At 38.9% G+C, this 24,132-nt stretch overlaps 1 protein-coding gene across 3 annotated transcripts in view; it reads left to right on the forward strand.

Annotated features, from left to right (window-relative positions):
* The window catches only part of DOCK8 (dedicator of cytokinesis 8), a 94,878-nt gene that overhangs the window by 31,917 nt on the left and 38,829 nt on the right, over positions 1-24,132 (forward strand). For all 3 annotated transcript variants that reach the window (XM_080372214.1, XM_080372216.1, XM_080372215.1), the window contains 15 exons: positions 242-308; positions 558-707; positions 1,338-1,418; positions 2,229-2,388; positions 2,996-3,135; positions 3,369-3,462; positions 4,630-4,792; positions 15,106-15,223; positions 16,887-16,957; positions 17,633-17,771; positions 19,212-19,313; positions 20,118-20,213; positions 21,375-21,609; positions 22,531-22,695; positions 23,456-23,631. In XM_080372214.1, coding sequence (XP_080228340.1) covers positions 242-308; positions 558-707; positions 1,338-1,418; positions 2,229-2,388; positions 2,996-3,135; positions 3,369-3,462; positions 4,630-4,792; positions 15,106-15,223; positions 16,887-16,957; positions 17,633-17,771; positions 19,212-19,313; positions 20,118-20,213; positions 21,375-21,609; positions 22,531-22,695; positions 23,456-23,631 — 1,957 coding nt within the window. The remainder of the gene's footprint in view (positions 1-241; positions 309-557; positions 708-1,337; positions 1,419-2,228; positions 2,389-2,995; positions 3,136-3,368; positions 3,463-4,629; positions 4,793-15,105; positions 15,224-16,886; positions 16,958-17,632; positions 17,772-19,211; positions 19,314-20,117; positions 20,214-21,374; positions 21,610-22,530; positions 22,696-23,455; positions 23,632-24,132) is intronic.

The raw sequence follows: 24,132 nt of genomic DNA on the forward strand, positions 1-24,132 counted from the left end.
TGACAAATTTAGGAAATACATTGCATGTGATTTAATTCCCTTCCTTTCCTCTTGAAATCATCTAATAAAATGCACTAATGAAAAAATCCTTCACACTTTGAAAGAGCTAGAGACTGGAAGGAAATATTTCTCCTTGTTTTCTAATGGAAGTGCCAGTTTAAACGTAGCCCTTTCAGTTCTTATTGTACACAGGCATAAGGGTGCAGTATTTATCAGTGTCCCATGTGTCTTTCCTTAACAGGTTTGATATAGAGATCGAACCTTTGTTTGCATGCATAGCTCTCTATGATATAAAAGAAAGAAAAAAGGTAAGTGTGCACACAATATTTTTGTTCAGTTGGCTTGGTTTTTATCTCTGGAGTAGTAACTTAGGAAAACTTAGAAAAAAACATGCAGCATTTTCACACGTGCTGACTGATCCAGCATTCTCTTTATTCAGGTAAAGTGACACACTTGCAATTGTTTATTTTGTAATTCTAGTTACTATTGACTTATCTGAAAACAAAATTTAATGCATTTTTGCTTTGCAATGCATTTTAATTCTTTTTCTTTTCAAGATCTCAGAAAATTTTCATTGTGACCTCAATCCTGATTCATTAAGAGGATTTTTGCGTTCTCATACACCCTCCATTGACTTGTCTACTCAGGCAAGATCAGCAGTATTTTCTGTCACTTACCCCTCGTCAGATATATACCTAGTAATAAAGGTATGTTACAGTGCCATTTCAACACTATTCTTCCTGTTCCTGGCTGTGCCTGTTGTCTGAGTTCCTGGAGCTGACAAATTTGAGTTTCCTGTAACTGAGATGAATTCTGATATATTTTAACAGTACAGGTGTCCACTGGTATATCTCACTCCCAGTCTAAGAAGTTATATTGATACCCTGTGTTCTACTAGTTCTACTAAGTATCTAGAATTACCTGTCTCTGCCTAAGGGAAATTTAAAGTTAAGTGAAATAAGACTTTTTTTTTTATTATTTTAATTACGTTCTGCGGAAGGTTTTTTGGCTTTGGTTTAGAACATTTTGTGTCATTTTATTTAGCTAGGAAACTGAGTTAGCTTGAACTTTTTCATTTGGAATGTGTTAATTTTCCTAATTCAATGAAAACACAGCAGTTCCTGATTGACAGTGTTGTCACATATGTATTTTCTGTTTTCTAACAAATCAGATAGAAAACTAGGAGGAAGTTTTGTATCAGTTTCTCCATAAAGACAGTTTTTAGAATTCTTTATTGCACATTTAGGCAGGCTTTTTCATACTGCTAGAGAAGCAACATGTTACTGTTTGTGTGATATTTTTCCATTGTTAGCATCTTATTTTACTGCTTTTTGTAGATAGAAAAAGTGCTTCAGCAAGGAGAAATTGGAGACTGTGCAGAACCCTACATGGTTCTTAAAGAAAGTGAGGCTGGCAAGGTAAGTAAATAACTATAAAGAGTGTTTAGATAAAAAAATGCATGCATAGGAAAAAAACAGAGAAAGATCAGACTATTTTGGAATAGGACAGAATACAAGAACATTGGTAAGGAAGCCAGCTGATGCCTCCATGTTGCAAGCAGTCTTGTGTCTGTGAGCAACAGCAAGAAGTCATGAGAAAGCAAGGTGCACTTCCGTTACTGACCCCTTTGGAAGTTAACACTGGTGAAGTCTTGAGTCATGAAGCAAGTAGGAGTGAGCAATGGAGATGACAGTGCAATGTGGCATTAGCAGAAATATTTGTACCTCAGAGACATGTTATTGATTTGGATTGGCAAACAACCTGTGTATGTGGCCAGTTCAGTGCTGTTATCCATAAATTACATGAACTTTATCCAAGAAATTCCTAGTCATTTACCTCCCTGGAACAGACTGACAATGTTTGCTGGACTTCCACACATCTCTCAGCTTTAGAATATTACTTTCAGCAGAATATTGTTTCTCTAATTGATGAAAGAATTAGAACCTGCTAAAGTTTTAATGTGACTGTTCATGGTGGGCTTGCGGGTCACTGCAAAAAGATCTGTATTCTCTTTTTCTATAATGACAATGAACTCATTTAAAAGAAATGAGAAGTGAATGTACAAATCAAAACAACTATGATCATAATAGTGATGTAGCAAAGAAAACACAAGAGATAAGAATACAAATTATTTATTGAACTGTAACTATGTAATTTCCATTGTTTATCTATAGTAGCATTAAAATAACAGATTGCTTTTTAAACAGTTGTTATGTTCTTTGTCTTAGACAAAAGAAAAAATTGAAAAACTGAAATCCCAAGCTGAATCCTTTTGTCAGCGGTTGGGGAAATACAGAATGCCATTCGCCTGGATTCCCATAAGCCTAACTAATTACTTCAACCTTTCCACACTTGAACGAGATATACCTGAAGCTGAAAGTTTAAACGGTAGTTGTCTAACTTTCCGAACTAATGCAAAGTGACTCTTTGGTAGGACTGTGCATAGGAAAAAACGTCATTCACTCTGGCATCAAGAGTGAACAATAAGTTCAAAGTCGTTATCTTCTCAGCCTTTCTTTTCAGTGGTACAAATACAACTTAATATGCTTATTGTTTCATCTCTGCATATTTTTTTTTATGTATGCTAAATATTCTTCCATGGTTTAGGCCTGAATTTTTTTGAAGACTGGCTTGTAGAAGTAAAACTCTCTTTGCTATATAGAGTTTGTTTGCAATACAGGGCAAGCAAAATACATATCACCTTAGCTTCTAGAGTATATAGGACCATTGATCAACAGCATTGACCAAAGTGCTTTATACCCATGAACTAAAAATTTGAATAAGCTTGTGCTCTGCAACAGAAATAATGTCACTTCACTAGGTGTGTCCTAGCATTCCACTATTTCACATAGGCTGAAATAAAAATAGTGGAATGTTTGATGTTTTAGGTACTCTGTCCTCTGATGTTGCTGGGAAGTTGTGGATTTCTGTGTATTCTGATGGTCTTTGTACTAAAGCAACACAAAGCATGTTGATGTTTAATTTCCCTTTGAAGGGAAAGGATCCACTAGTGACAAGAGGGCAACACTTCTACAGGCAAGACGACTTTCTGAGAGGAGTCTTAGTGCAGAGGACAGCTATCCAGCATCAAACTTCAAAACAATCTCTCTGACCCTCAGCACCTTCTTTAAACAGGTACTGGAGAATCATTATTTCTGATTGCCTAAGACATTTTTCATCTATGTAACGTGAACTGTGTTGGGAAAAGTTACCAGTGATGCTTGTGTGAGGACAGAGGATAACTGCTGTCAAGTAGGCAGTAACCCACTTGCTTTGCATGCCTCAAGGATATGGTTCACTGACAAGCTTTTCCAAGTGTTCTGGAGTATTGTTATAAAGGTACTGATTTTTGTCTTTCTCCTTTGTAGGAAGGAGACAGGCTCAGTGATGAAGATCTGTTCAAATTTTTAGCTGATTTTAAAAGATCATCTTCCTTGCAGAGAAGAATTAAGACTTTACCAGGTACACAATTAATTTTGGAAAATTCATTTGGGAAAGGATATATGTACTTTTCTCCCCTAAATTGTTCTGTAATTTCCAACCCCAAAATGTAATTAACTTGGGTTTTAAGTCTATAGTATGTGCTATTATGGAACTTCTTCGGTTCCCAGTGTCTACCTAAGCACAGATGTTTTTGAGGTTTTTTTCTGTATGAGTGAGTATGGAGATTTATATTTAGCTGGATATTATAAAATGATTTGCTTTCCTCCCTAATTTACAGTGTATCTACTGGATCTCTTTTGTTATTATTCAAACTGTTCGAAGACAGTGCTTTAAAATAAATTTCTGAGATCCTTACTATTTCCCTGCAACATTTTAAAACGGGTCATAATTTACAGAGGGAGACTAAAATGTGTACATATTTCATCTCATTTGGGTATCTGGGTCAGTGATAGTTAACAAAGTAGAGAAGCAGAGACAGTGTTTGGCTGTTGGCAAAAAACCTGACCAGCTTATTTTTCCATTTTACATGGATTACAGCTCAAGGTCCTCCAGGTTGTAGAGTGACCTTAAAGAAAATGAACAGAGTGCAAAGGTTTTTTGCCTTTTTAGCTGGTTGCCAGAAATGACAAGTCTGAGTTCCTCAAATGGTTTTCACCTATCACAACACAGAATTTAAAGTCTAATTATACTTGGGTAAATGTTATCTGTATTAACTGTTCAACTGCTCACCACAGGAAGCCTGGCTTTCTTGGTGGGTGGTGTCTATTTTGACAGAGATTAATCAGAGCAGAACTTGAGCTGGGGGAATGAAAGACAACTGTATTAGACAGCAGCCCTTTTATCTTTATTTGTCTCCCAGACAAATTTTGAATTATTTGTGTATGAAAGATACTAGAACATCAACCTAGCATATAGTATCCCTTCTTTCTTCCCTGTTTCTTTGAAATCGTACAGGGTAGACATAAAGAGCTATATTTTGGCCTGATGTGTAGGGATGTGTGTATGTTACTTCCTGTGTATCTTTCTACACCTATACTTTCAGACTCATCCAGCCTTCAAGCTGAAGATCCAGTTCGCATTCCTGCACTTTTGCTATGTAACCTCACATATTATTTTCTTTTTTGTTTTATTACACATTGATTACTTTTAATATTTTTGCTGAGATTTTGTGATATTTTTTTTAAGGAACACTTAAACTGGAAATTTCTCCAGCTCCAGAAAGCCTTGGTTATTGTCTGACACCAGAATTACTACCAGTGAAGCCATTTCCAGAAAACCGTAGTCGTCCTCACAAAGAGATTTTGGAATTCCCAATTAGAGAAGTTTATGTTCCCCATACCATTTATAGGTAAGAGAAGGCATATATATTTTTTATTTCTTAAGATCCATTTTCAAAAATCATTGTGATTTAGATTTTTTCCCCAGAAATAGAAACTAAGAATATTTTTTAAAATGTTAAAGATTATGCTTTAGGCTGATCATTAAATCTTACTAACCATTACAAGATAAAATGCCTGCAGGATGTTCTATAGTATATTTACTAATCTAATTATGTTGCCCTTTGGAAATGTTTCTAAAATGTCCAAAAAAACCCTAACAGCTCTCATTGATTTCACAAATTTGAGAGAGAGAGAAATCCCTTTCCTCTTCTGTGTTTTTTTCTCAGTAAATCTTATTATCATTTTTAACAGTTTTGACAGATGTTTGCGGTGGGTGGTTTCTACTCTTGAGTCATCTGAGCATCCGAGAAGTCATGTGTTGCTCTGTGTACTTTTCACCATGAGCTATGTTGTTTCTTTTCTGAAGTTTGCTCTATGCTGGTTTCAAGGAGGCCACAGTGTTCAGTAGCACAGCTGAGCAATTCTCATAATCTCTTAGTGGTCTGGCACGTCCGAGTCTCCAAGAAGAATGAATATCAAAAGCATGTACTTCAATATGTTTGTGCAGCGTAGTAGTGCTAGCGAGCAGTGATACCGGTAACAGCCAACTCGCAATAATTCAGAACAGGTGTATTTCAGTATTATAGATGCAGAAATACTACTTACATGCGACCATTGTGTTAGTGAAGGCATGGAAGTAAAGCGGAATACTTCTTATGACAGTAGTTGATGCTATTCTAAGGGACTTTTCTGATCCCTTGAACAGTGGCTAGGTACTGAACAGCATTAGTGGCAACAATGTGACTATCAATAAGGGATCACAGAATGAGGATGCTGAATAAAGGGATCTAAAAGCTTATTCACTTCTTGAGCAGAGGTCAGCGAAAAGCCACCTCTCCCACCCACTCATCTGACTCCACCCAGGAGGGCAGAAGAGAAGGGCAAGACTTGTGGTTCAGTACAGATAAGAACTGCAAGACTGCAGACTAACTTATCCTGAGGAGATGCTCCCCACCTTCATGGAACTGGAGAGCCAGCAGCACTGTTGGTGACACCTGGATTTGGGTCTCAGCTTTTAAGAAAAGCATGAGGAGGAAGTGGCGTCTTATTTTAAGATAACAACTTGCAGTGTGATGTCAGCCCTGAAATGGGTAAGCCTCATTAGAAGTTTTGGAGGAGTTAGCTCTGGGCTGTGCCATGAATCTGCAGTATTCAAACTCCTGAGGGCAGTTTATTTGTGCTCTCTGCACCAGAATACTAAAACGCAGAGTATTATAGTACTTCTGTCTTCTCTGTGTGTCAGAGAGAAGAGAATGTCACCTTCCCACCTCCACCCCCGCCCCCTCGCCCTTCAGATTTTAGGGGTTTTATGCAGACATTTATATAGGGGAAGTAATTTTTTATACAATTGAAAGAGCAAATGTAATTGAGCTTGAGTAATTATGCCTTTTCTTTTTTAATTAAAAAATAAGATAGAGTTTTAACTTTCTAGTAATTTTCTGGCCACAGTAAGGAGTAGTACATGTCAGCTTCAGTGTGCAGCCTCATAGTGTCTCAAGGTCAGTTTTTGAAAATTAAAAGCATTGGCAACCCCTGTGTTGCTGAGCTAGAAAGTTGAGTCTGCACAGAATATTCTCTCTTTAGTTCTCACCAAGGTAAACTTCCACAGCCAGACATCATGAATATCAAAGCCCCCACGCTGAAAATTAATTTGTGCTTCTCCTGAAGCAAGTTTGGGTGTCTCCACAATATCCTTCAGTTCCTAGGGTGTCTGTATTGAACACACACACACAGACACACACACACACAGACACACACACACACACACACACACACACACATTGGAAGAAATACTTGCTATAGCTCAACAGTTGCACTGTGAGCAGGAGTTCACACCCAGTATGCTTAAATTTTTCAGGCTTTTGGGGCTCTATTTTGGTTTTCATCCTATGTAAAAGTTGTGGTAACAAAATGAAGTAGGATCTGTCCAGGCTAACTTGTAATAATATAGAGAATATCTGTAAAGAGTAATTGTCTTCATTAATCTTTACCTTAATTAATGAATCAATGGTGATGACACAACTGACATGCCATAAGTAGTGTTATGCTGTGAACTAGAAACTCAGTAAGTTAATACCAAATAAAACACTGAAGACAGTTAGATAGATACACTGGGGAAATGGTGAAAACATACAGAAATGCTAAGTCATGTTTTGGCTGCCTTGTGACAATAAACATATTTGGAGCAAGAAAAGGGAGTTGCCAACTGAAACTGTTAATGCATTCCAGCAACAGTTCCCCAGAAAATCAGTCAAGGCAGCTCTGCAAACATTATGAAACAGCAGAGTCTGGAACTTGGTGGAATCCAGGAAGTAACACTTTGTGCGGTGCCATTGAAAGCATCTCCTTTTCCCACAAGCTAGAATCAGCTAGCCATATGTGTGACATTTTTGCCACACAATCATGCCAGTGCTTTGTTTGGTGAGCAAAAGCATAGTTAGGGAATGTAGGCCAATGTGTTTAGAATCATAGAATTATTGAGGTTGGAAAAGACTTTTAAGATCATCACCTCCAGCTGTAAACCTAACACTGCCAAGTCCACCACTAAACCACATCCCTAAGTGCCACATTTACATGTTTTTAAAATACCTTCAGGGATGGTGGCTCAGGTGTGTGTGGTGGTGGGAGGCGGGTTGGTAGGTAGAGGAGAGCGTGTGTGTGGTGGGGGGAGGGGTGTTGGTGTCCCAGTGCTTGACAACCCTTTCAGTGAAGAAACTTGTCCTAATATCCCATCTAAACCTCCTCTAGCAAAACTCCAGGCCATTTCCTCTTGTCCTATCACTTGTTACCTGGGAAAAGAGACTGACACCCACCTGCCTACAACCTCATTTCAGGTAGTTGTAGAGAGTGATAAGGTTCCCCCTGAGCCTTCTTTACTCCAGGCTAAACAACCCTGGTTTCCTCATCTGCTCCTCAGAAGACTTGTGCTCCAGACCCTTCACCAGCTTCATTGCCTTTGAGCGTGGAGAACCTCTAGCTCCCTCCTGCAGTGAGGGTCCCAAAACTGAACACAGTATTCATGGTGCAGCTTCACCAGTGCCAGGTACAGGGGGACAGTCCCTTCCCTTGTCCTGCTGGCCACACTGTTGGCGTCATGGCCACCTGGGCACCCTGCTGGCTCATGCCCAGCCGGCTGCCGACCAGCACCCCCAGGCCCTTTCCCACCAGGCCCTTTCCAGCCGCTCTGCCCCAGCCTGTAGCGCTGTGTGGGGCTGGTGTGACCCAGCTGCAGGACCCGGCACGGAGCCTTCTTGAACCTCATCCAGCTGGCCTCGGCCCATCGGTCTGGCATGTCCAGATCCCTCTGCAGAGCCTCCCTGTCCTTTGCTTAATTTGTCACACGATTCTCCTTGCTTAGTTCTCTGCATGGTGAATACTGTTTTGAGCCTAAGATTGAACTAACCTATGCAAAGTAACTGAATTTGAATAGAGCCAGACATTGTTTCATGTTATTTTATTCCCTTTCCTCTAGTTTGAAGAGTAGAACCATCCTGTCTTAAACAAATTGCTAGCATTTAGTCATAACTGAGTGTCATAGCCTGCTAGTGTGTTACATGTGATTTGATGTTCCCTAATTTTTGATTGTAAGTCTGCAAACCATCATTTTTTCTCACCAGTGCTATAGATTTAGAAATTAAAAGAATGAAAATGGATAAAATAATTACCTGTTTTCTATTAATGTTACCATGAATGTAGGAGAGGGTTACGTATGTAAATGTGCTTGAATAACAAATAAATGAAAACTTTTAAAAATACAGGCTGGTAAGACCTTACTGGCATAGTAATACTTCTATACAAGTCCAGACAAATACTAATGAAACATCTAGTTTCAGATTATCCCCTAAATATTTAAAAGATATCCAAAAATTTTCTTTATTTGAGGTTTGGTTTTGAGTGGGTTTTTTTTGCCAATGTAAGATATTTCAGACAAAAAGAAGTCTTTTTTCCCCCTCTAACAATAGCTTTTTCCTTTGTGATAGGAGAAGCAGAATCCTCTGTTATAGTCTTTGAACTTGGCTCTTGCCAGTTTTTATACTGGTGTAATGTCATTATTTTAAATAATGCTATTTCTGATTTATGCCAGAGAGATCAGCCAGCCCACTTTCTTTGTGCACTGTGAAATTGAGCACTTCTTTTTGTTGTGTGCCTACATTTCTTTAATAAAAATAGTTCCCTGAAAATGTCAAAACATTCCAAGATCTATTTCTTTCAATACCCTTCTCTTTTTAATGGGAAAAATCATAAAATTTAAAGTTTGTTTATCATTTTATTTTCTCATTAAATAGAAATGAAAATTATGCTGCTTACTGCCACTATGAAATGTTGGTACTGAGAAAGAGGGATTTGTCTCATCGATTCAGCAGTAACTCAGCTTAACCAGGCACAGGAAGTCCTGTCTTTGATAGGGAAAGTACCTAACATAGGGGATTTTTGGAAGTGGGGTGGGGGGACACAAACCTTTCCTTTGCTGTTTTGTTTCATTTAATTGCAAACCACTGGGCACTGTGCTCATACTTGCTGTAGTCTGCAGTGTGAACTGGAGGCTTTCTGCTTTAGTGGTAATCATTCTGCTGCATCCTTGACTAGTTTTGAGCAAAAAAAAGCTATTGTTGTACAATGGTCTGTTATTCCTGGTACTGCCATCACAGCATTATCTACTCCTTTCTGCCTCTTGCCACAGGATCTGGAGAGAGCACAGTAGCCCTGTGCATCTTCTACAGGGCCAATGCTCTAGTTTCATGCATAGTCATTGACGCTAGCACTTCTAATTTATTTTTCAAAGTAAACAAAATGGAGATTAGTATTGCACTGTCATGCGCGGGTGAAGGAAGCAGCTTAAGCGAGCTACTACAGTTTCAGACAGAGATGTGTGTATCCTGATTTATTCTGCTCCTAAGTACACATGATTTTATCCCAACACAAACAACTGCCTGCTCTTTTCCAAGCTCTATAACATTTCCTGGCCATCTACTATACTAGCTCAGCAGTAGGAAGTTTCATAGAATATTTCGTAGTTTTTCTTTACTTTTTACTCAGACAAAAATGACTGTCAAATACTGCATAACAAAACAGAAACCATGAAAACGAAAACTTCACAAATAGGATTCTGGGAGTGCATACCCTGTCCCATAGGCAGCTTGTTTATCGCAGTGCTATCAGATGAGGTGTTACACCTGACTGCTCATAACAAACTTCATTAATTATGTAATACAGGCAGAAAGGAAAACATGTCACTGTGGCATGATGATCTCTGTGTAGTCACTAAGCAGACACTGAATAAAATGCAGACTTGTCTAAACTTCCAGACAAAAGCAAAGACTTTAATGAAATCTGTAATTATTCTTTAAAAAAATAATAAAATGCAAGTGGTTTAACTGGGTGGGGGTGGGGGTTGGGTTCTTCAAAATATTTGGGTTATTAGTGATTTGTCAGCATAAATTAGATTGTTGAAAACTATTTTCAGCAGACTTTTAAGCAAGTGCAATTCAAAATGCAACAACAGCATTTGAAAAAAGTCTTGACAAATTGGTGTCTTTAATAGCTGCTAGCTCTCTGTACAGAAGTCATTAGTACAATATCTGCTTTCACATTTTGCTGAGCACTTTAATACTATTTAAAATATGTCATATACTGATAAATATTTTGGTTTGCCTTCCAAACAAATCTAATTTTGTATTTTTGATGCCATTGTTCTTCGGCTTCGGTACTAACTTGTTCTTTGGTCTACAAAAACAAAACAAAAGAGCACTATCAGCAAGAAAATCTTGTTAAGGAAAACTTTTAAACAACAAAAATCAAATGCAAATAGTGTATAATGTATACCAAGTAAGCTAATGCTCTTTTCTCTCTCAAGAAGTAAACTGAGTCTTCCAGAGACCTGTAGGAATTAAAGATTAAAATTAACATGTAGGTAATTCAATTCAAGCAACTTTGTAAAGCGTAAGTAATGTAGGACTGAATGGCCGTTCTTAAATCCGGTTCCAGTTCTACCACTGACTTTCTGAAAAGTCTTGGCTTATTGATTGTATCTCATATTCTCCAACTGCACATTCACATCCACAGCAAGATACCTGCTATGCAGGAATGTGAGAAAGTTTAGTCATGTTTATACACTATGTTCAAACATTGCTGGACATTTTTGTTGTGGCTTAATTCCCCAAACTTCAGGCCATTTTTTCCCACTTCTTTTTCCCTGTCTTGTATTAGGTATCACTATTGCTTGTCTTCTAGGATGTAGGGACGAAAGCACTTCGTTATCTAGCACAATGGCTTCCCAGAAAAACTGGACTGCTCATTAATTGTTATCATTAGCAGTCAGTGCAACACTGAATGCTCTTACCTTCCCCTCAAGAAAGAAGTTGTAACTGAGAACACAAAAGACATAAATAGTGTAAAGGGCCTACCTTTCCAGATGGTTTTGAATGAAATCATCTTCTTCACTAATTCGGTTTTGCTGCAGCCTCACTTCAGCAGGCAGTGGCTTATGCTTTCACCTTCCATTGACGTCTTAAGGAAAATGAAGATCCTCTGATCACTGATACTGCCCCTGTTTAGGTAGTAAGTTGCTGAGTATTGTCCTTTTGTAATGAGCTCCCAACCAGGACTCTTAGAACCAAAACGTTCCTTTCTAAGCCTGCAGATCTTTTGGCTAACTTCAGGACACTTTGTCTGCTTTTCACTGGAATGAAAGCACTCTAGTAACTTCATCCAAGAATTGTTAATAGTGCTGGATTACTGGAGGTAGTAGGTGGCTTAATTAAAGCAATTCAAGTTCCACCTGTTGACTTCTAGCTGCGTAGATCTTGCATGCTGCTGAATCCTGTATCATTCACTAAGATTTTTAAGCATTTTCAATGGAAATTTTAGAACTGCATAAAGTCCATGCCAACAAGATGCTGGTAAATATGAAGTGTTGCCTCCCATTATCTAACACATGTAACTTCAGGGGGACATGTTACCAGTATTTTGGGAAGATATGATATCCTACTGTATTTACTAGTACTCCTTCATTGTGTCATTTATTAGTTAAAAATACCAGGACAAAATTATCTCACCACAATTCTCAGCTGTATTGTCATATTTCAAATAGGTTCACTGTTATGTGTAAAATCCTGGTATGTCAGAAATTTCACTCTTTGATTATTGGGATTACCTCTATTTGTACAGCTGGAGGAATCACAGGTCCTGGGATGGCAAATGGATGTATAAAACACAGCTCTATAGTATAGTTACTATCTTCCTTTTTTCAGCTTCTCATACTTCATTTGAGCAACTGAGCAATCCCTTATGTGTGACCTAGCATCTTGTTATTACAGTGTCTTGACATTGCAATAGTTGACACCTGGTGGATATCCACTCATTTTATCCACTCTAATAACACTGCCACTCAGGATTTAATAATACTGGAAGCAGCAGGGGAAGCGAGAGTATCATCAGTGGAACAGTGGGTTTAGTTTGGTAGAGGACTGCAAAGCATCAAGAACAGAGACATCAGAAGGTTCTGCCAGACATGCCTAATATTCATCAGAAGTTTGAGATGTACTTGTTGACACCTCACACGTGTAATTTTGCAAGAAGGATTTTATTATGTCACACATATGCACAACCAATAATTACAAACAGAAATATTCAATGAGAAGGGTCACAGACTTGAAACTCTGCCTACATTTCATTTTAGCAGAAGATAGGTTTACATTGCTTTGGCCATAGAAAGTGATCACATCACCACTGCTAAATTCCATGACAGTGTAGGAAGGTCAGCAAACTTGAATGAGAATTGCTACATGCTGTCTTGTGTCAGGCTAGGCAAACCCTTAGTTTTCCCAGCAAGTAACTGATTCTGAAATAGCCTCTTATCTTACTGTCCCTCTTCTGGGTAAGCCTCAAACCCACAGAAGCTGTATGAATCTATGACTCATCCAGGACTCTGCTGTCCTGTGGGATTCTGATCTCAGTGAAATTGGGTGCTCTGCCATGGCTTCTATAGACCCATACTGACTCCTGAATAGCTCTTTTGCTTTTTGTGAGTATATCTGACTATACCTGGAGGTAGAGCCCTGCATTTTCTGGAAGGGGAGTGAGGGCAGAAGTTTCATCACACTGACCAAAAGTAATTGCTGTGGCATATTCTTTGTTTCTGCTCAGCACAGAGCCTCAAGGGAGGCACAATGCCTCCTGGAGCTCACCACATCCTTATGAGCATGCTAGCTGTCCAGTATGCGCTGCCCTGAAAGCCCTGATAACTGCCATATGGAAATGCTCCTTGTCTTTGTTTCCCTCTCAGGCTTTTGAATGGTATGGGTACTGATAGGCAGTAGCACTCACACAGTGGTCAGCAATGGATCTACAATTCATGCCTGTGTGAAGGAATGTCTTTAGATCATCTCTCCACCTTCCTGCTTTAAAAAATCAGTCAACACTTCCATCTCTGCAGGATATCCAGACGCAGCGTTTGCCTGTTCTTCCTCGATGCTGATGGGTTTAATACACATGTAAGCGAGATCCCTAAAACTGCTTGAGCATAAATGGCACAAGCTTCAGCTCTTTGGTATAGTACCTGTTGGAATAATGCTTCCTTGGTTGTGTAGTCAGCAGAGAGCTCTCTGTGATTTTACATATCTTTTCATCTCAAGTCACATCTAAATGTAAAATCCAGTGCTCAGGGACATTATATGGATTTGTGACATCTTCTGCTGGGCTTCAGATTAATGAAGCAATGACTGGATTATGCAGCCTCCCCTACATGTATTTCTTCACCTCTGGCAGATTTAATATTGATAATATCATTCATTTAATATGTCATTCCCCCAAGCATAATTCAGTGGAGGTTACCAATACATTTCTCTCTTTCACTTAGCTTTTCCTAATATCATCTTGGAGAGAATTTGGCAGAGCAGAAATTGCATTTAAGAAGGGTAGGAAGAAAGTGCATTAGTGTGGCAGGCAGGAGTACTGTTCTGAACACAGGAAAAGGCAAGTTACATGCTAGTTCATTTACTAAGGCACGGCATGGCCTATGTAGCATGTATTGGTTATCAAAGTAGCTTGGACTGTGTAGTTGAAGAGTATTGTCTTATTGTGACACCTGACAGGAGAATCTACCACAGCTTTCCAGGTCTTGGAGGATGGACTGTCTGACTTAATGACAACGTTCTCCAGAGCTGCTCCACATTTTCAGCTGACAATGGTGCTCAGGAGATATCTGTGATAAGGACAGCAACATTTTCTGTGTAGCTTCTGACTGTCACAGACCAAAAAAGGCATGGAAGCCCACGTGTAGTTCTTGTTGTTTCTCATTGGAAGCCAGCATGCTGCCGCCAACACTAGCCTTATACCTTACACTCAGAGGACAAGCAGTGAGAATCGTTTGTCATACCGGTAAAATGAGACATTAAATAGACATAGTTGTGATGCCAGAGCATGTGTGATTCAGGCCTAGGTGATATCTCAGACTTGCTATAGACTGGAGAAAAAGCTTTCTATTAATGTTTGACTATTCTACCAGAATTGTTGGGTTTTGAACTTAGAAGACCATCTATGAGGTTAAATTCCCCACAGAAATTAAAGTTGCTTTTTAAATGTAGTGATCTGTCCATGTACAGAAGCTAGTAAACAGCAAAGTATGCTGTATTTTAAAGCATTAATCATATTCATTACTAAAAAATGTCCATTTCTGGAATTACATTCAAAATTTCTTGTTTGTATTTATTCAGGTTCATTGATACTGCTTTTTGATTTGAATAATCTATAAATACATGCCATTTTGTTGCTATAAGCTAGGAATGTATGAACTTCAGTTGTTGGTTTTATTTGCTCGTTCACTTGTTTTTGTCACCTCTGAGTGATTCCTTACCCCTTTGAAAATCTGATTCTTCACAGCTGAGAAGGAAGCTGCTTTCCTGAGAGATTCCACCTTTTCATTACATCAAGCAAAGATATTAATTCATTTGTAACTGGGAACTGTGTATTTCCAAACACAAAACCAACAGAGCTAGGAAGTATGCCTTCTCAAAGATAGCTTACGGTCGAGAAGCCTTAAACATAAGATGTTCTATGTCTTGCAGCATAAACTTATCTTTTCCTTGTGAACTTTTGAAATGAAGTTTTGGCAAAGCTTTTACTACCCAGGTGGACTTGAAGGACAGAGAGACTAATCAGCAAAATGCTAGTTTGTGCACTTAATTTCATTTACCCGTTTCATTCATTCTTTTCTTTCTTCCAGAAATCTCCTCTATGTTTACCCTCAGAGGCTGAATTTTGCTAACCGACCAGCTTCTGCAAGAAACATTACCATCAAGATCCAGTTTATGTGTGGCGAAGACCCATCCTGTGCAATGCCAGTAATAAATTTTGAAATTTCTTAGCAGACTTTTGCTTATGTGCATTCCTGAGGGATCTCTGAAGAGATAACTCACTGTTTCCTTCTGATCACCACAGTTTCTAGTGGAGCCTTAGGAAGCCTAACATCAGAGAGCTGGTGAAGCCTGTCGTTCCCATCAGAAAGTAGGGCTGCAGTCCTTACTTACAACAGAAAATACTTGTCACTTGAGTGGAACAGAGCATATTACTATTATCTAAGTCTTCCTACCTTATTTTCAGAAGTGTGATGTTGTATTACATCAAGGCTGTATTAGAAACTCTAATGGTAAAATCCACAGAGTTTTAGAGACTTCTTAAGCATTATGTAGTCTGTCTTCCAGTGTAACTCTTCTGTATGCACTATGTTTACTCAAATACTTAGGTGTAACACTGGGAAGCAGAAGTTGGGATCTTCATTGCCTGAATCTGAACAGATGCACAATCATGCAGTGTAGGTAGTGTTCGTGTCTGAATTATGCGTGTTAGGGCATACATGTGCACTACTAGCAGAACAGGCAGCACTGCCCATGTTCAGGGTATTCAATATTTCTCATTGTAAGATCCTCTCTTCAGCTTTACCAAGCTTCAGGTGTTCAGTTTGAAGTGTTCTAAATCAGACAGCTGCTTCAGCCTGAATTTTTTGGGAAATTTTCAGACGGTGTAGTTGGCTATTTGACGATGACATTAGGATAAAATCTTGTGTGATTTTGTGGTTAAAAGCAGAAGAAATGAGTGGAAATATCACATTGAGGAACTTTAATCCAACAATATGTTTGAGCCAGGACTGACACCTGACCAGCTGTTACCAGCATGCTGATGCTGCACAGTGCATACTTTGCAGCCTTACTCCACATGACCTCTGGAATTGAAATCAAAGCATCAGCACAGTGTTTTCCCAAGCCACGCTTCTTCCAGAACTGGAGCTGTGCCTTGTGAATGTAACACCATCTTTTACACAATACTGCATTATTGGTTTCCTTAAACTCTGCCCATATTACAATCAGTTTTTGAGAAATGCTTAGGACAGGCACAGTTCATCTAGGATCCCTCTCCACTGTGGGAGCACTTCATCTCAATACATATGGACTTGTGCTGTACAGACATCCTTGCCTAAGCTCACCTCCCAGGGCTCCCTTTAAAGTTAGTGCATTCCAGAGCATTACCATGAGGCTCTGTCTGAAATGAGGGAAGCAAATCAAGCACCAAAAATGCCTGCATTGATTATAAAGGAACTTCGGACCTCTAAGGCAAGGTGAGATGGATCTCACCCTAAATGGGCAGGCTACAACTGAAAAACAAACTTCTAAAAATACTTTTACTTTTTTATCATTTAATTAAAGGCAATGTTCAATGTGTAAGAAGCTTACTGTAACTTTATTCCTGCAATCCCTAACTTCTTAGTGCATGGCTGAACAATGTGATGTGAGGTAGTCAGTGGCTCCAGAAATGACCTCTGCTCTGTTTTCCTGGTATTTTACGCTGGTGTGGGGGGAAGGTGCTTGGTAATAAGATACTTGTGTCAACGTGCTAAGATAAAATTCAAGAGTCATTTTCAGCCTTCAGATACTACCTTAAAATTAATACAAGATAACATTTAAATGCTTTAGACTTGACTGCTGGTTTTTTCTTTTGTTCTTAATGTAGGTAATTTTTGGGAAATCTTCAGGTCCAGAATTTGTGCAAGAAATATACACAGCTGTCACATATCATAATAAGTAAGTATTGCTACTATCTGTATGACTTGAGAAGTATTAGTCATTACCTCTTTATATATTTCTTAGCCTACATAGTTCATCAAGGAATGCTGGTACTAATCCATTTTAAACTTTTATATTTTATGTGGATTTGTCATATCCAATTTGGATTGCTACATGCATTTGCATAAGTGACCGTTGAGTGAGTGACCATTGCTTTTCTTGTTTGGAGCTTTTCAGAGGTTAGTTGAGCATATTCCTGACCTGAAGATTAAGAGGCAGGAGCAGGAAGCAGCACCACAACTTTGTAACAGCATTTACTTCACTGAATTGACAAATACAGAACAGCTGAAGGGACATTCTCATTCTCATGAATATGGACTCGGGATTTAGGATTTACACAATAAATATGCTGGAACCCAAAATTAAGATTGAATGTTTTTGAAAGTACAGAGATACGTGAAAGCTGAAATACTCCAGTTGACACCAAAGTTGACACCATCTATGCTTTTCCTATTCAAAGCTGTAGATGGTTCATAAATATAGCTGTATATATATGTACTTTCTTTAACTTAGCTCTAAGGCTTCAGGATTTACAGTTTTTATAACCATAGCATCTAAAAGCCTACTGACAAATCTGCCTTTTGCTCAGCCTCATCCTTAGATTGGAAATGTGCTTGACATTTTTTTAAACAGGTCTCCTGACTTTTATGAAGAAGTGAAAATTAAGCTGCCAGCAAAACTCACAGAGAAACACCATCTATTGTTCACATTCTATCACATCAGCTGCCAGCCAAAGCAAGGAGCATCTGTGGAAACCCTCCTTGGGTATTCAGTAAGTTCCATGTGATGTGTAATTGTGTGTGTGTATCTACATCCCATGCAAACATATGTCTTGCTTGTCAAGAATTTTGTCATATATTCCATTTCTGGTTATAGTAATACATCAAAACCAGTAGAAGGTTTTGTTAATGTTAATTCATAGAAACTAGATGCTATGTTACATCCTAATCCTATAATTTTACAGTTAAGTGTCTTTGAAGCTAATTCATCTGATGCAACTGAAATGAAAGTATGCACCTAAATACTTGCAACAGCAATGCTGTATAGCATATCGCTTAATTCTGATAGATTCTATTTATTGCAAAAAAAGCCCTAATACATATGCAATTATAACTATTTACTGTTATCTAACATGTACATACACGAGCTAACAACTAATATAATGTTTTCAATTAAGTTTTATATGGCATATAATTGATGTTTTAAAGTGTCTTTTACCCACATCAAAATTAAAAAACAAAGAATCTAGAAGGTAAAATGAAATTATCTTGCATTCATTATCTTCAAGTTGAGCCTAGCATGTTTTAGCTTAAGAAATACATACTGTAGTATAGCCTTTTTGATCTTTTTCTTTATAAATCAGTATTTTTAACTGGAGAAATTTTAAAATAAGAGGAAAGCATAGATGATGATAATACCGCAGATCTGAAAATGTCCTAGAGCTATGGTCAGCAATTGAGCTGTGGAGCCAGACAAGTGCTTTCCATGTGTTCCTGCTATGAAGTTTACATGTTGTTTTTATCTCAGTACTGAGAATCCTTTCAAATGGGCTTTCTTTCATAGACAGATACAGTCCCACCAATGTCAATTGAATCAGTAAGAAGTAAATTAGTTTGTACTTCAGGAGCAAAACTTGACATGGGTGAGGACTTAATTTTTAAGCTTCTGTTCATTTAAATACAAAACATTTCTGCTCTGTGATACTTAAATGCACAGCCTTTTTTAGATTTGGATAGGAGAAAATGTATGTGTGTCCAAATATCAGCACAGAGCTATGATGAGTCATTCTGGCCTTGATCTTCATGGTCACCACAACCAAGATGTTCAATTTATCCTTAGGAAACTTTAACTCTGTTGATTTGCTTCAAAGCCAAGGATCAGTCTGTTCAAGATACATGATTTTTTTAAATAAAACCATGAATTCTATTAAATCCTTCTGGTAGTGTTATTTGTTAGAAAAATATGACATACATGAAAAGCTCTGTGTTTGTTTACTTCAAATGGGATGGATTGTAAAACAGTTTTGTACATTTTTCTACAGTGGCTATCAGTGAATTTCAAATGCAAATAAATTAGTGTTGAATGGGTTAGAGCAGAGAAGCTGGGGTGAATATTTCATTTGTTGTTTCGTTGTGTACATTACAAACAAGATTAATAGCCCTCTTCATATGTAGTCATGAATATTGCTGTGTTTTCTGTTCATTTGTTTCAGTGGCTGCCAATTCTATTAAATGATCGTCTTCAAACTGGACATTATTGTCTTCCTGTTGCATTGGATAAGCTGCCTTTCCACTATTCAATCCACTCTCCTGAGGTAACAAAGAAAATTATGAAAAGATAGTATTTTCCTAACATAGAAAGCCAGCATAAGTGTTTTACAAACTAACGTTGCTGTCTGCTTGTAGACAATGCCTCTTTTTTGTACTTTAGAAGGGGAAAGCTCTAGAGAAAAAAGTTTTTATTGTTGTTGTTATTGTTGTCACTGGTGTTACTAGTATCTTTTATTGTTATATTGTGTGAGTTTAAAAGTTAGTTATCCAAGCACATCCTTGTAAATTGTCTAATCAGGGTTATATTTGTTTGGAGTGTGTCAAGCCAATAATTTGCTTTCTTCCATAGGATGATTTGCTCTTTTGTTTTGTTTTGTTTTTTTGTTTGTTTGGTTTGGGTTTTTTTGTGGTTGTGTGGGAGAAGGAGGAGAAATGGAATCAGGTGCATGCTGCTACTGGAGCAGAGACTGTGCCCTCTGCATAAATACAGCAAACAGGAAACTGTCAGGAGGGTTAAAACTGTGCCAGATCACCATGGATTGCCTTTGGCAGTGCTTCAACTGGGAACTTCTAACCTTAAAAATATCCTGTCAAAAAATGTATATTTGCACTGTCTGTGCTAGGCATCCAGCTGAGGTGCTCCACATTTCCCTGTTTTGATGCTTCAACTTCTCTTCATTTAGTCTATGAGAACAAGAAGATGCCTAGTTGTGTCCTTCGTATGGCACTGAATTTGGATATCTACAAAGAAGTGAATGGCATGAATACCCTATAGACCCATCTGTAAACACTTTCTGTTTTGTCATTAAAAGGAAGATAATGATTACCATATTTCTTTTCCATTACAGAAAGTTCCATCTCAGACACCACCTGTTAAGTGGGTTGAAGGACACAAGGGTGTTTTTAATGTTGAAGTGCAAGCTGTTTCATCTGTTCACACTCAGGTAATGCATCAGAAGCAATACACAGCTGTACTTTCATTTCAGAGAGAATGCAGATATCCAGGCTGACTTAGGAGGTTTATGAAATGGAAAATTCAAGTCCACAGAGGTTTAAAAACAGCTAACAGCTATGAAAATAACCTGATATCCTCAGTGAATGAACCTTTGGTGAAAGGAAATCTATTGGTACAAGTGAATAAATGAGCACTGTCTACAGCAAGCTGCATCAAGCAATAAGGAGCCTGCTGTCCTCTCCGTTCAGCAACGGTCTGCTTAGGCTGTGTTTGAAAGATACCGGCAGGGCAGAGTGCCAGTTTCTGCAGTCTGCAACTTCTGTAGAGGATGCTGTTCTGCAAGGCTAGTTCAGGCAACGCGTTGTCTGCAGAGACATAGCAAGTCCCTGCCTCTAGGGGCAGGATATTGTATTGCCAGAATGCTTTAGGCTGCTCGGCTGTCAACGCCGTGTGGTGTGGGGACACAAGCTTAGTGCTAAATGAGAACTCTGTGATTCTGAACATTAAAATGTGATAGGAAATCGGACCTGTGCCCATCTTATTGGAATACTGGTTTGAGGGAGAGCAGCTTTGTTTTGTTTCTGCTGATTTAAAGTGTCTCATACCCATCATCTCAGAGCAGCTTTATTTTGTTTCTGCTGATTTACAGTGTCTCATACCCATCATCTCGTTCTGGTTAAGCCTGGTAGCTATGTCCTAACAACTGGAGGCCCTGTGTCTGAAGCAGATTCATCACCCCATTGCAGCATTCTTTTTAAATACAAGTAGGGCATACTCATAAGGCACATATCTTACATGTAGCTGGAACTTAGGTGTGGGTGACAGAGGGACTATAGACCTATGACATGACAGCTTATCAGAGAAGGGAACAGCATTTTTATGAAATGAAGCAATCACTTTAGTGAGGGCTTTTACTTTTCTGCTGTAACTCTGATCGAACCAGATCTGAGTCTGAGCCAGGTGAAAAGGAGCAAACAAGAGATTGTGACAGCTGCTTTACGAATTGGTCTCTAGGGCTAACCACCATTGCAAGCCAGAAGGGTTAAAATGTTTTCTCTCATACCATCAGGTGGGACAATCAGGCTTTACTTAGCTAGCAGGAGACTGAACTACATCAACTTTATTACCTGTGAGTGCACTCTATTTGCAGGACAATCACCTGGAGAAGTTCTTCACTCTGTGCCATTCTCTAGAAAGTCAAGTGACATTCCCCATTCGACTGATGGACCAAAAAATTACAGAGGCTACACTGGAACATGAATTGAAACTCAGCATTATTTGTTTGAATTCTTCACGTCTTGAACCTCTTGTCTTGTTTTTACATTTGGTACTAGATAAACTGTTCCAGCTGGCTATACAGCCCATGGTCATAGCTGGCCAGACAGGTATTTACTGGTGCATAGCCTTGGAGTAGTAGTGCAAGCAACTTAGAAATGGGGAGGGGGCGGGGAGGGAAATGATTGCTCAGATTTAGTATTTGGGGTGGTCCACTTCAGAAAGCGTTGTGCTTCTCAAGACACAGTTTCATTGCACAATTTAATCAGGTTTAATTGAGTTCCTGCCTTCTCTCCTTTTCCCCCTATATATGAGACTCTCAGATCCTGTTTGAGAGGTGTATTTGATTGTAGTAGTTTACTTATCTGGAAACAATGGGCAGAAAGTGTGCTGTGGTTTACCTTTGTTTGGAATTCAGTTGTCTTGCAAGGACAACACGAGCAAAATCATTCATCCTACAGCTGACATTGCTGACTGCACTGCCCAAATATCTCCAGACAGGATGGAGTGAGCACAAAGACAGAGTGGGTACATTAATGCACACAGATTTTTCTGTTACTGAGGCTGCCCATCACGTATGTTAACTCTAGAGGGAAGGCACACTTGGAGACAGTGGTGTAGTTTATTTCCTGTATCATTTTGGCAATCAACACTTGTCATCTGCTATAATATTTGTGGAAAAGCCTGCTAACTTCTATTTGTCTGTCAGCTGGAGAATAATGAGTCTTAGTGTTCTTAGAGTAGGTATTTTATAGGAAATGCATGAGCCTGCTAGAAATGGTAATTAACAGTTATGGTCTGCTTTTTATGTAGCACAAAGTGATGGAGTAGCAGCGATTAGGTCGAAAGTCAGTGGGTCTACTGAGGAGTGGTAATTCATTTATGTCAACCTTGAGTCTCATCAGGTATAGCAATTGCTTTCTAGAGTTCTGCATTTGTTTCAGACTGAGTTAAAGCATGTAGGATTTGTTGTTGTTAGTACAAAGAATGCCCCTTCAGTGCTGAGGCTAATTCTTGCCTTTGTTTGACAGCCAACTTCTCACAGTTTGCCTTTGAATCTGTGGTTGCAATAGTGAACAGTCTCCACAACAGCAAAGACCTGAGCAAAGACCAGCATGGGAGGAACTGCCTTCTGGCATCTTATGTCTACTATGTGTTTCGTCTGCCAGACCCTCAAAGAGAAGTAGTTAAACCAGGTAATACTGGTGCAAGGGATGCAAAAGTATTCTTTTTTCTTGATACATGCTATTCAGCATGGTGCTTCTGAGAGGAGGGCATAGGGAACTGGCCTATAAAACAGCAAAAAAAACTTCTCAAGCCTGCATATAATTCACAGACTTAAAGCAAAAGTCGTGCGCGCAAGTAAAGCAAAGGAATTCACTCACCACTTCCCATGGGCAGGCAGGTGTTCAGCCATCCCCAGGAAAGCCGGGCTCCATCACACGTAACGGTTACTTGGGAAGACAAATGCCACCACTCCAAACGTCTCACCCTTCCTTCTTCTTTCCCCACCTTGACATACTGACCATGACATTCTGTGGTATGGAATATCCTTTTTTCTAGGTCAGGTCTGTTGTCCTGGCTGTCCTCCTTCCCAATTTCGTGTACCCCTCCAGCCTTCTTGCTGGCAGGACTTGAGAAACTGAAAAGTCCTTCATTTAGAATGATCACTACTTAGCAACAACTAAAATATCAGTGCATTATCAACATTATTCTTATACCAAATCTAAACACAGCACTGTACCGGCTACTGAGAAGAAAATTAACTCTATCCCAGATGAAACTAGGACAAATGCCAATGTAATTTGTTAATGAAGCAGTTGGCAAGATTGTCAGTAGCTTTATGCTATTCAAAACACTGATGCTATAACAGCACTGAGAAAAGCTAGGTTGAATCTCATGTTTGTCTCATGTATCTGTCCTTTAGTCTTAGTTTAAACATCTCCCTATGGGCAGGTGCAGGCAGCAGTGCCATTTTGACGGAGTCTCGTTATTACACATTTGGACGCACTTCTGCAATGTCTGTTGGGAGTAAACTCCTGCAAAGCCGAGTGATAAGCTGCAGCAATCCTGACATCACTGTTACACAAAATGCTGCTGATGAAGAGGTCAGAAATATGATGTCATCGAAGGTAAGAGAACAAAGCCAAACATCTGGAGAATTACATGGGCCAAAACCTAATAATCTAGATTTGTTCTTTAAAGGTTGGATTTGCATCTTTTAAATGCATTGTATGTGTCACCAGAAGCATTTGCTGTTTATCTGATTTGGCATAGGCACACATCAAATCCCATTGCTAAATTCTGATGTCTTTTATCAGTGAAGAGAGCAAGAGGTTAAGAACTGTCTCTTGCTTGGGGCTTAGGTACTCCACTGAGGGATTTGTTTTTTTGACATGCCTCACTCTCCTGTTCTTCCTGGCATTTAGCTTCTGTTCACGTCTGGTGATGTGGGCTGGTCCAGGTTGCACAGAGTCAGTGTGAGAAAAGACTACTATTGATTACAGTGGGAACAGATTCACTTTCTGAAAGGGGTGAAAGAGTAAGTACGCAGAAGGGAAATAGTTTTCCTAAAATGCAATGATAATTTATTCTTGCTTCTTTTAACTCTTTTTTTTCTTCTTTTCTTTGTT

The sequence above is a fragment of the Falco punctatus genome (genome assembly GCF_963210335.1).
Source record: "Falco punctatus genome assembly, chromosome: Z".
NCBI lineage: Eukaryota > Metazoa > Chordata > Aves > Falconiformes > Falconidae > Falco > Falco punctatus.